Raw genomic sequence first — 13,646 nt, forward strand, 5'->3', positions numbered from 1 at the left:
TATATATATATGTATGTATGTATGTGTATGTATGTATGTATATGGCGATAATACCGCATACCGCGTTATTGAGCCACTCAAAATTACCGCAAGGGAAATTCCCTCACCGCGACAGCCCTAGTCTTCGGTCAAAAATTACCGACCATAGGAAATGAATGGGAAATGGCAAAAAAAATGTAAATACAGAACATTTTTATGTGTACAATCTACAAATCCCCCACGATGCAGAAACAAATTGCACAGCAATGAAGGGGTGAAACACTCTAAAACATCAAGAGTGCAAAACAGACACATCCACTCACTCACACACACTCACAGACACACACACACAATTATACACACTCAAATGAATTGGTATGGCTATAACTATATAGCCAAAATGAGTCAGAAAACTGAAATAAGAGGTTAAAATCAGATCAGGCCCAGAAGGATTAAGCTCTGATAAAGCATTCCTGTTTATTTTTGTTACATTTTTATAGAATTGTAATGTTTTGCATAACAAAATGCTTTCTGTATTCAGGTTTGACTGTAGCAATAATAATTCAAAAACTGACGCTTCAAATCAACATTTAAAACAACAAAAATATATAAACCTTGACAAAAAGTGGTCTTTGAGAATGCCTTAATATACATTTAAATCCACAACCTAATAAAAGTAAACAATTATTTATAAAAACAACTAGGGAATTCAAAAGCCTCTCTATAGATTCCTATACAGGCAGTGGTTACACCATGAAATTACATGTTTTTCTTTCTTTGCTCTCACCAGGAGGTGCTAATCTGCCTTAAAGGGGTCATCGGATGCTCATTTTGCACAAGTTGATATGATTCTTTAGGGTCTTAATTAAAAGTCTATAACATATTTTGGTTAAAATTTCTCAATGTTAGTGTAAAAAACACTCATGATAAATCAACTCTGTTTTTATCAAGCCATTATAGTCCATGTTGCTTTAAATGTTAATGAGCTCTGCTGGCCCCGCCCCTCTCTTCCGAGCTGCTCTCAGAGAGACTGTTTACTTTAGCGGTCAACACAATGGCGGACTGATGACAGCTCACTCAGGGTTGGTCTAAGGTAAGACACCAGTCCAGTCTGTGCTGAAACGCTACTGTCAATCAACTATCGTGGGAAGGGCCTGTACAGAACTACGTCATTCTGACAGGAATCTCAGAACAGCCTGGTTTGAGAAAGGGGATTTTAAAATAGGGATTTAAAAAAAAAAACACTGGATGGATTTTTATAATTATAGGATGGATGTGTACACACACTTCCAACATACATTTATGTTCAAACAACTTGAAAAGTAAAAATTTGCATCCGATTAACCCTTTAAAAAATTTATTTTAAAGGCCTAGTCTCTATTTGAATCAGAGATACTGCATTGATTGAAAAATTATTGTAAAAAATTAGAGACACATTTTTTTGTACTATTTTCAATGGGGAAAATTTATAATAATTATTGCATAAATATTAATTATTACCATAAAATTCTCTCAAAATACAAAAGAAAAAATATTATTGAACAAAAATATATTAGATTGATTTTACTGAAGAAAAAAAAAAAAGTTACATTTCAGGTGTCCGATCACTTTTGACCACGAATAACACAAGTGTGACTCCCAAATGAACAATACCAGAGGGCTAAAAAGGTCAAAATTGTGTATTAATGTATTCAAAGTACACACATACAGATATGAAAGTTTGTGCGGTGATTATGAATTCAGAAATGTTTAGTTTTACTGTTAGATTTGTTGGCAGTGCAATAGGTATACAGACGTTCATGCCTACTTGATGTAAAAAAAAAAAAAATGCTTGAATTTTAATTTGTGACCAAGGCAAGTACTGGATTTAGATCTTGGATGAAAGTGCCACATTTCTTTGAACCCACAGAGAGATTTACAGCTAGAGAGATCCTTCTGAAAGCTCAATCAATTGAAAGGATAAAAATTAAAATGGGGGCTTGATTTGAGGATCAACCTACTTAATGCTGTGTAAATCCAGACTTCCTTCCCATTTGACAACTAATACTGTTTGGATACTTCACCAATGAAGAAACAGACAACTGCATGTCACCCCAAGAGACCTCACTGTTGACTAAACTCCTATGCTCCTGTCCTTTAAGCATCTGGCCACATAGCGTGACTTGCTGTCTTCAGCAGGGAGGACGCCCCAGTGTAGTCCTTTGCATAGGCTGCCACTTCTTTTCTGTGTCTTGTGTTTCCAGGCCCACAGGGTAGCCGAGCACTTCTTAGACCTGTCTGTGGCTGTCACTAAACTTAGAGCCACCTGAGCATTATGGTCAGGAATATTTCATGAGTCCCCCTCTAACTTCACATCAATGATGCAGCATTGCGGCCATGACTTAATCTCAACAGTTTGAGACTTCTCTGGTAAGTCTCTGGTAAGAAAACGATGATCGTGTTAGCTTTCTTAAAGGGGTAGTTCACACTGAATAAATACTCTCACTGTAAAAAAAATATTTGTTTTATTAGTTTAGTTTTAAGATTATCAGAATCAGAATCAGAATCAGAAGAGCTTTATTACCAAGTATGTTTACACACACAAGGAATTTGGACTTGACGACAGGAGCTTCCAGTGTAGAAGAAAGTACAAACATAGTGCAGACATACATGATAGTGCAGACATACATAGGAATAACACAGTATGGATGTAATATAACACTAATATAATAAAAAAAGAAAAATTAGAAAAATGTAATAATGTACTATATACAGAAATAGAAGTATAGGAAAAAATGAATTGTTTAGATAAATGTACAGATATGTTTATTAGTGTGAAGAAAAAAAAAAAGTTACATTTCAGGTGTCCGGTCACTTTTGACCACGAAGACCATGAGTGTGACTCCCAAATGACTCCCACAAGGGTTTTAAAAGAAGAAAACTACAGTGATATATTTTTTTAGTTATATCGCCCAGTCCAAATTTATAGTAACTACTTGTATAATATACACATCTTACCATCCAGGGGTGAGGAATCTCTGGTAGGGGCATCTGAGGAGGGGCCGGGAGAGAGGTATGTATCTCTGTCTTACATGAGGGCTCTGAGAGAGCAAAACACACATAAAAACACATTCACATCACTGAAAAAAAAAAACTAATTTGATGCAGATATTAAGAAGACATGAGTTATGATGAAGAGATATGGTGCACTGTGAATAGTTTAGCTGAGGTCAAAAGTGAAACGAGCAGCTAAAGGGGGTTTGGGCTTACCTCTAGTGGCTAGAACTCTGTGCAGGATGTTTAATATTTGCTGTTTCTTCTCTCTTACCCCAGCAGTTAAATATTCTCTATCCAACAACTCCAGAAAGACCCGCAACTCTGCCAACAACTCCTCCATCGCTGAAAAAAACACATACAATCAGATGTTCAATAAGCACAACAGGAGCTTCAGAAGAAAAACTAATAAGTTTGTGTCATCAAATCTTCTGCTTTGTTGATTTTCTTATTGCCACTGTAAAGCTGGGCCGTGTGCTTTGTTCAGCACTGAGATGTTGGCTGGTATCTGGAAAAAGCAGTGAATTATGGGTATTTGTTGGCTCGGCACCTGAGGAATATCAAAGGCTATCAAATGCGAATTGCAGCCCTGGAAAATCAGAGGTCTATAAAATGGCATTACAATGGGCTCAGGCACATACAAACACATAACTGAAGGTTTACATAAGACTGAGGGCTGAAGGGGGGAGGACGGCTGCTGTATGGACAGTTTCTTGACATAAAAAACAGAAAAAAGAGCTCACTGATTAGAGTGTGCAATGAAATAGCAAATTGAGTGTGTCACTGTACGACTACTGGTCTAGAATTCAGCCATCAAGACACTTACACTTACACCTGGAAATGAGCCAGACTTTTTCAGGTTGGCTACAGTTCATTTGAATGCAGATATTTGTCCCTCAAGTATGCAGTTCTCAGTGATAAATACCAAACAAATTTGCAGACGCAGTGACTTGTGTCCTTTACATATGAAGCTTTTTTAAATGTTCTTGTTCTAAAGGTATACACAAGACAGTCATTCATTACAAAAAATTTTTGCTGCGTCATAATTAAACTGATTGGCTGAGCATTGATTGATTTAGGAAGACATTAGGGATGTCCTTACATAAGGACATCTACTTGAATCAATGGAGTTATTGTTGATCTGCTAGATAATTCAAATCGCATGTTCTCGTGTCCAACTGAATAGACATTTCCCCCTGTATGTGCTTGAATTGCTCCTCAGTTATGCTGTCCGTAGTCAACCACCACACTTTTATACAGGGTTTTGTCGAAATTGTCCATTTCGAAAAGCTACTAGCTTGATACAAAGGTCATATGATTTTATAAATACACATGCATTCTACTGCACACCCCGTTTTAGTAGCGATTTCAAAATCTCAAGTTAAAACATGAATGAATAAAGCTACCAAGCAAAGATTAAAATGAAAAACATGAGATAAGTAGTACATTTTGTTGGCTTTTGCAAGAGCAGTCTAGTAATCAACAAGCATTATAATTAAAATTTGAATAATCTTTCAATAATTCTGAAATCATATATTTTACCTGAAAATAATGTTGTATTCAAATCATACAAAAAAGTAAAAAAAAAAGAAAAAAATAACTAGAGTAAAATAACTGCAGTAAAAATGTTTTTATAAATTAACTTTTTCAACTGTTTTGATGGGTCTTCGATCTCATATTGCTGTTTATGATGAAAAATACAATAAGCTTATACCATTTCCAGTTGTTCCTTTATCATTCCCTGTCCAACAGCTTGCACATGTCAGAGTGAATGTGATGGTTGCCAAACAACATGAAAGGAAATACACTTTAAAAACTGACCATGCAAACAAATCGCTGCATTAAAGAGCACCAAGTTCCACACAAAAATGAGGACCACCTTCAAACTATGCTTGGGGGCAAAGTCAGGGGAGAGAGAAAGGAGAAGGGGAAAACTTTAAACAATCACAAACACCCACGATCACAATTTTCTGACTCTGATTCTTCTTCATTCACATACTCTCAATTGACTAACCCTAGTGTAAACAAGACTACATGATGAAAGATAGCAAGCAATGCGTCCAAAGAGCCCATCTTTAAAACAGTGACACACCTCCAGCTGAGGAATGACAAATTAGGGCATATTAACACATCCCAACCAAAAAAACAAAGGTCTCAAAGTCAGCAAAATGAGATTTTTCAGAGAACTTTAGTCTTACTAAACTTTAGAGAACACTTTAGAGAGTGTTTCAACAAGCAAAGCTGATTTTAATTCAGTGTTGACAGAGGGAAATAATGAATGGCATTCAGTTTGGTGGTTGTCTAGGACCAGTTTGACAAGTTGACCTAGTGAACTTTCAGAATAAACAACATTCATAGTCTCTCCTGGACAAAAATCACATTATTCTACTATTCCGACCCAAATTCAATAACATAGAGGGATGTGGTCTGCAAAAGCAATTGTGATGCTGCCAGCATGCAAAAACCAGTATTATTTGTCTGCTGATGCAGTATGTGTGTACATTTTGCGTAGTTGTGTATGTATATGTGGTTACAGTCTACCACCCAGGCTGCTGAGAATCAACAACATCCTTGAAATTCACCAAAGGAAATGTGTGTGTGCATGTAGATTACAAAGTACCTTTCTCTCCACGCTGTCATCCTATCCGACTCTTCCATCAGATCTTAAAGCAGTCCTCTTTAATGAACTGTTCAAATCCATATGCTCACACATGATCTATGACCTACTACATATATAATCAGGCACTAACCCATGCCAAGTTTCTGTGGAGTACCCACCATCCCACATCCTTCACTCACGCTTCTGCCTTCTTTTATCTCTCTCACTCTTCTCCATTTCTATTTCCATACTGAGCCAAGAAGCTATTCATTTTTCTCACTTCTTACTTCAGAATATGACAGCTGACAAAAAAACTTTTGAAAAATTGAGATAACACACAGCCTCTTGTTTTGTTTAAGAAACCTGACAAGAACATAAACATGAACCTCTCGCTCATCTGTCCTCCCTTTCTCATCCAGTACATTGGTTCTCTTTGATGTCAGCTGACAGGAACCAGGCAGAGAGCTGGTGATGACTGAGATACAACACAAGCTCTTCATACTCCGATCTGGTCTTACACACCGAACAGCTTGGAGGCTGAACAGATGGATGGAAGGAGGGATAGAGTCATATCAAAGTTCTTTAAAGTCAGTTTACTCTGCAACTATCTTGGTAACAGATATTTAACAATTATCTAAATAATTGGCATACAAAATGCAAATTCTATCTACCTGAAATCTCCAAAACAGTTTTTATGTTTCAAAATACATTTCAAATCAGTAATAAAATGTAACAATACATCATAAAATAAACATTATGCTAACATCTTAATGATTATTTCCATCCTTAAGAATGGGAGGGGGGAGTCGCACATGACATTTTACAACCTGATCTAACTAAATCAAAAGCAAATCAAAATAAGAAAAATAATCAGAAATTGTATGAATTGCATTGTTTTTTATAAAGAGCAAAAAGCTTTTGAACATCTGCAACAGCAAAACAGTGCAATTGCAGAACTGTTCATTATTTCACATGTTAATGTATTTATTGAAGAAAAAAAACCGAATAGATCCATACAAAAAAATTAACATTTACATTATATCATTGGCTCGCATGAGTCACATCTGTGATTTAGATTAAACAAACTCTATCAGTAAGCTGATTGGTTCTTTTAAGTTAAAGACTGACAGCCACCATATTGACTGTTACAATTTCTCCCATTGATTTTTCTATAAGTGGTCCACCATCTGTTCATATCTCCATCCCATTAGAACCCAAAATAGCAATATAAGTTATATACTGTATAGAATCTCTCATAGATCTGAGAGGCACTGGGTGTCCAAAACAAAACGTTTGGCAGCTGGGAATAAGGCAGCTACTAGTCTGTGGTTTGTGAAATTAGGCTGCTTCAGTCTGGCCTCATCATGGTTACCGCTCACTGCCACAGGCCAGGGCACACCAGAGCACCACTCATGCTACACGTGCCTGGAAAATAGCAGAAAACTACAGGATAGAACAAAATATTGAACAGATGCTTCACTGTCCCACTAATGATGGGCTTCAATACCAGCATCTGTGTAGTCACGTATATCAAATGCACTGGGATCATCAATAAGATTACATTACATTCATCTCTGTGTTTGATTATGTGTGTGCACTATCCATATGTGTTCACGTTAACATATGAGGAAAATACTGAAGTGACAATTATGAAAACAATCATGAAAGGACAGTTTAGAATATATGTCCATAAATACATACTTGTGTGTTTATGAGTATGTGTGTGTGTGTGTGTGTGTAATTACAGAGTGCTAACTCCTAAACCACACTTGGCAGAGGGGTGGGAGAAAGGGGCCACTGGTTACAGAAACCTTTAAGAATCATCCTTCTAGAGGGTGGAGGAGACTCCATGGTGCCTGGGAAACTGAGCAGAGAAGTGTTTGCATTCACTTTTTATATGAATGCTCACCAGCATATTTGCCTTCCACCAATGACTTCAGAACTTGGGCTGAATTGTAGCATATTTATGAGTTTACCGTGCACAGGATGATGATGCATTATCCAAGATATTATTAGGGGAAAACATATAGATAACTGGACATGTAATTTAGCAGAAAATGAAAAATCATTAAAAAAAAGGCAACCTAGAGACTACCTTGAAATTGCAAAGGGTTAACTTGTCCCAGATATGATCTGGTTCTTTGCAGAATTTGTACACTACCATTTAAAAGTTTGGGCGCAGTATATTTATTGATTGATTGATTGAAAAAGAAAGAAATACTTTTATTCAGGAAGGATGCATTAAATTAACCAAAAATAACAGTAAAGTCTTTCACGTTTCAAATAAATTCATGTTCTTTCTATTCAAAGAATCCTGAAAAAGTATCACTAAAATATTAAGCAGCACAACTGTATTTAACATTGATAATAGGAATTAGGGATGCACCGATATGAAAATTTTGGCCGATACCGATAACCGATAATTCTTTATTTTTGAAAGCCGATAACCGATATGTTGGCCGATAAATCTATATCCAAATTTTTATATACTTTTTGAGAGCCTGATTACAAAAAAGGTCTCATCATTAAAAGCCACATCCCAAACACTTCAACATAAGCAGCCTAGTTTGAACGGTGTACGTTTTAAAAATAATTTTACTCTCCCATTACCAAATGTAGTCATAAAAAAGTCTTACAAATAAATAAAATAATGCATACATAATGCAAACAAGTCACTGGACATCATCACACGTGTAAAGAATCAAAATTAATGCGCCATAGATCAATAAAACGGAATAGCCTCTGCACGGACAATAATTAAATGATTTTAATTACTAAACCATATTGTTGATGAAAATAATAAGAGAAAAATACAAGTGGTTGTTATTATTAATAATGTATCAATGATTTTGAAAAAGTAACAAATTAATACCACTGTTTTAAATAGCAGCCGTTTGAGCTGCGCGTGCTGAAGCTGAAGAGCTGAATGAACACGGTAAACTGAAGCGTTTTTCTGGCAGCTTATTTAACTCAAGGAAATGCATCCTGAGATTAATATTAATACAACATAAACATAATATTACAACTTATATATGTACAAAATGACGCAGTTATTGCGTGCTATAGTCAGAATGTGTGATCCTGTTGTGGATGCGCTCTTCCCATAACAACGCGCTGAAACACAGCAACTAAACCCAAAGAATTCACAATGTTTTATTATAATAATGTTCTCATTACAATGTTATATACACGACATTCCCAATCATAGTTATTAATGTTGTGCACTGCTGTTTGAGCTGCGTGCGCTGAGCTAAAGATGATCACCGGTAAACTGAAGCGCTCTTTTAACTTAACCAAACGTATTGTATATGAGATAAATCAGATAAAAATCAAATAAACACAATATTACAACGTACAATTGCACAAAAGGCTGCAAACGAATAGCGCGCATCTGAAGTGTCTCTGAAGGAAATAATGCATTATTTATCGGCTTTGAGATATCGGCCAAATTTTCTTATCGGGCCGATACCGATAACAGAAAAAATGAGCATTTATCGGCCGATACCGATATGGTGGCCGATATATCGTGCATCCCTAATAGGAATAAATGTTTTTGAGCTTCAAATCAGCATTTTAGAACGCTGAAGACTGGAGCAATGACTGCTGAAAATTCAGCTTTGCCAACACAGGAATAAATGACTAAATATATACATTTTAAGAAAAGAAGAGTTATTAAAAACCATAATAATATTTTACTATTGCTGTTTTTACTGCATTTTTAGAATAAAAAAGAGAAAATAAGAGAATTATTTCACAACATTAAAAAATCTTACTGACTCCAAACAATAGACATTAGACAAAATATATTTTATTAACAATACATTCCTTTTTAAGGTGTCATTAAAATACTAAATCAAATATTATGTAAATCTATGAATGTTGACAAATTAGTTTAGACCACAATGCTTCCCACCCCCACTGATCTGTATATTGAATAATAATTGAATACTGAATAATTATAATTGAACTATAATTGTATAATTGAACCAATTATTGAACCTATGGCCACAAAAATACACTTCATTTAATAGTCATGATTCACGAATGCTTGGGAGTTCCTTTTTTCTTGGAATGTCCCAAATTTGCCTTAAATTGTTTTGCCAAAGAGACAAATAGGCCTACACTAACCTCTCTGGCACACTAATCTCTCCCCTCAGGGACAATGTAGAGATTAGAGAGCTATGAACCCTCTTACATAGTAGTAGAGGATGTTTATGGTAGCAATTGAGAGAGGGGAAAAAACTGAAAAATATGATAAAAGACTGCAGTGGAGCCAAGCAGCAGTTGACAAAGTGGGTGGAAAAGATGGAGGAAGGCAAAGTTAAAGAGTTCTCTTCTTCCCTCTCGTCTTTTTTAGTTCAGACATCTCTACTTGGAGGGAAAGAAGGGCTTTAGGGGTTTCTGGCACGTGTAAGCCTTTAAAAAGTCATCAGCGTGGAAACTGTTATAGAGGAGACCCCCTAAAATAAAGCCAAGTAGGCTAACAGGCCAATACCCACATCACACACAGTAATCGTGTGCCAAATCGTACCATGTCAGACTGGTCTAACAACACTGTGCCATGTTCATAAATGCCAATAAACACATTAACCACCAGCACAGCCATGAGCTTTAGAACGAGATGAAAAGTTCAGATCCACAAGGAAAATTGTCACATCTGGAACTATGCTGACATGTTTTAATGCAAAAACTTAAAGAAATAATGGTGTTGTAGTCTCACTGTAACATATGTAAGGGATAATATATGGTCTTTAACATAAACCCTAAACAACGTGATTAGGACCCTGAAACAAAGCAAAGGGGTCTGATATTAAACTGAAAGAGTTTATAATGCCATCCTTTTCATATTCTGGACAACAATCATTCCGAATGATTCTGCTGCGACTGACCAATCAGAATCAAGCATTCCAGAGAGCCTTGTAATAATACTCAACAATGCTATAGCAAAACCACACTTGGCCCTTTACATATAAAAGTCCAAAGCCAATACTACGCCCTGCACTCAGATACTGTTAAACCACTGTGGACAATAGGGCTCTGTCATATCCAACAGAGTGCAAGCTGTGATGCACCTAGGGGATACCCGACACCTCACAGCTGCAAGCCAGCCAACCAATCACAGATGGTCCTACCTATCTATCTCATGTTGTGTTTTTAAAAGTGCAAACTTCTGTGACAGAAGATAACAGGGCACCTGCATCACCCCAGAGTTATTATGGGTGACTGGAATAGCTCTTCCTCACACCTGAATTATTCTAGTGTGCTAATACTAATTTTTAAATATAATTTAAAATAATTAGATTTAATTAAATGCAAATCTGAACATTAATAATAACAAGCACTTTAAAAAATGTTTTATAATAAATAAATAAACAAACACAGCAAACAAATAGCAGTCCATGACTTCCTTGCAACGTCATTAAATTTACCGCCTCTTCACATTTCAAATTGCAACGGCTTTTCTAGCTGACCTGAGAGAAAAGCTGAGGAGAGAAAATCTGACTCACGGGGTGAACTCAGCTCTTCCCACTCCGAGACGGTAATGTCGCCTTTGAAATATTCGTTATATGAAATAGTTCTTCTCACTTGCAGTGTAGTTCAAATTCAATTCATCCGAAAAATTGTTTTGACAAACTTGTTCCACACTCAAAGCGCGAGGATATTCCAGGATGTAAGGAGAAATGTGTTTCTGTTTGTTGTCATATTGCATGTCAGTAAAATATACACTGTGACTGTTATTTTATACTATAAATGAAATGTCTGGTGACCGTAGGATATCGACGGTCTCAAAGCATGCAACAATGAATCCACTCATGGAGATACTGGACACTCACCCCTCGAGGCGAACAGTATGGGGTCGCTCCGCATCTTAAAGTCAAACGCATCTAACTCGGGGAAGGTAGGGATTGCAGGCGCGTGTCCGACAGCTGCAGTATTTCATTAAAATCCGCGCAACAGAGCCGTCTCTGTTTTCCCCGCTTTCTCCCTATGCGAATCAGCAGCAGACCTCCGCTCGCTACCGCCCGGCAAAGTCTCGTTTCCTCTGAAAACTTCCCCTGAATCTCTCCTCGAACCTGACACAGAGCAGCTCTGTTCGCTTTCTGTTTATCGCGATCCCGACAGCAAACCGCTGCGCCTTCGAAGGGGAGCTGCTTGGAGACAAAGTAAAATCTGTCACTTTCTCTCCATGTCGTGCTCGGCGAAAAGTGAGACCTCCTTCCTCTTTATTTAGTTTCCTTTCCCTATTTTCTCCGCCCTGTAGCCCCACTTCTCCAATTCCACAGCTGGATACAGCGCATGTGTGTGGAGAGGGATGAATATCTAGGATGTGTTAGTGAGAGTTATGCGCGGATAGGTTTATTACTCCCATATGCTAGATTACAATATTTACCTCAGACTGATCAAAAGCATCTTTATTCTTGTCTGTATTTAATAAAAACTTTAATCCTAAAAAGTTTCAAAATCAATACATGATGAGCTCATGGGTGTAGAATACGCGGGGGACACCAGGCTCACTGACCTACAAATGTTTTAACAGAGCATTAAGATACAGTCTTTAGTGGCTAAAATTTTGTTTTTTCCAATAACTTTAGTTAATCCTTTGTTTTACCACTTGTGAAACAATGGGGCTTGAATTGATGACTAATGCTTCTCATGTTTCCAATAAACAGATCCAAGGCTGATAAGGCTGAAATTTGTTGTACATAGGTCAAAGACGAAAAGGTGTTTCAAGCATCAAAAAAATAAAAGTGCAATACAGCTAGGGCTGCCACTAATGACTATTTTTATTTTGATTAATCTATCGACTAATTTATCGATTATTAATCGATTAATCCGAACGATTAATTTCCCACAAAAAAAATCTAAATTTTACTTAAGAATATTTTATCAAATATTCTGCTGCTTCTGTCAATTTTTCTCTTGACAAGAAGTGCTTTTATTCAGTGGCAGAACGACTGAGAACATGAGACGTTTCAGACGCGCGCTCCTCTTCACTTCAGTGCCAGGCCCGAGTCAAGCGAGCGCGGATACGGTCCTATGGGAAGCCAAACAACCCAAAAGTGGGATGAAACAGCGCGGTATTACAGTGTTCGCGCCGTACTGACCTGTCATCGGCGCGGCTCAATGGACCGAGCAGCGCAACCGACTCGACAGCGCAGAGAGGACGTGTTTACTAGCGCCACCGAGCTGACAGCGCGGCGCTGATCAGTTACAACAGCGCAGCGCGAACATTACTCTCCGCAGAAGTTCGTGTTTTTTTCCTGCACATAACATAATGAAGATCAGTATTAAGTTATTACATTTCTTTTTCTTACCTTTCTACTACATGTAAACAGTTGTACTTTGAAAAACTGCAAATATAAAATATATAAGACTTTAATAAATTTACAATACCATAGTCCTCTTGAGGAGCACACCCAGCTTCTAATATATATATTTTTTTATTTTGTACTTAGTTATTATTGTTGTTGTCGTCAAGTTCTACATTCAGCACAATATTGCCCATTTTAAATTTGAACTATTATTAAATAGCCTAGTATATATATGGGATTTTTGTTGTCTCTAGTAAAGGGAACGTTGTTATTTAACTTTAACATTGCAATTTTATATAATGGATACGGTTTGTAAGGCTTTTCTCTACACTCCAAATTAAATAAATACATTTTAATTAATAAAAAAAAACTCTTTAAAAATTAGGGACAGTGTATGTAAATTCAATATGATGTATTTTGAATTTTGCACTGCATTGTGTTTTAGGTTTATCGGAAAACACATTAAAATTAACCATGATTTTATTACACTAACCTTTTAACCATATATTTGTAGTTAAACGGGGTTAAAAAATTGACAATCAATCCATGGTTACTGCACTTTTACTATAGTAAAACCATTGTTAATTTCCGTATTTCCATAAGGGAAAATGTATGTCCTGACAGAAAAGTATCAGAACATTTTACTCTTTTTTTCAAGTATAATCATATGCTACAGTTACACAAATATCCTTAAATGTAAAATGTACTTAAAATATGCCTTG

General features: G+C 36.5%; 1 protein-coding gene across 2 annotated transcripts in view; it reads right to left on the reverse strand.

Annotated features, from left to right (window-relative positions):
• The window catches only part of LOC107665873 (actin filament-associated protein 1-like), a 60,685-nt gene that overhangs the window by 26,930 nt on the left and 20,109 nt on the right, over positions 1–13,646 (reverse strand). The window contains exons 1-3 of one of the 2 annotated variants that reach the window (XM_016456926.1): positions 11,446–11,832; positions 3,229–3,357; positions 2,977–3,059 (exon numbers count right to left, since the gene is read on the reverse strand). In XM_016456926.1, the coding sequence (XP_016312412.1) occupies positions 2,977–3,059; positions 3,229–3,357; positions 11,446–11,479 (246 nt within the window). In that variant the 5' untranslated portion in view covers positions 11,480–11,832. Of the gene's footprint in view, positions 1–2,976; positions 3,060–3,228; positions 3,358–11,445; positions 11,833–13,646 lie in introns of those variants that run through there. The other variant, XM_016456927.1, reaches the window with a different exon arrangement.

The sequence above is a fragment of the Sinocyclocheilus anshuiensis genome, unplaced genomic scaffold, assembly GCF_001515605.1.
Source record: "Sinocyclocheilus anshuiensis isolate Anshui unplaced genomic scaffold, SAMN03320099.WGS_v1.1 scaffold647, whole genome shotgun sequence".
NCBI classification, from domain to species: Eukaryota; Metazoa; Chordata; class Actinopteri; order Cypriniformes; family Cyprinidae; genus Sinocyclocheilus; species Sinocyclocheilus anshuiensis.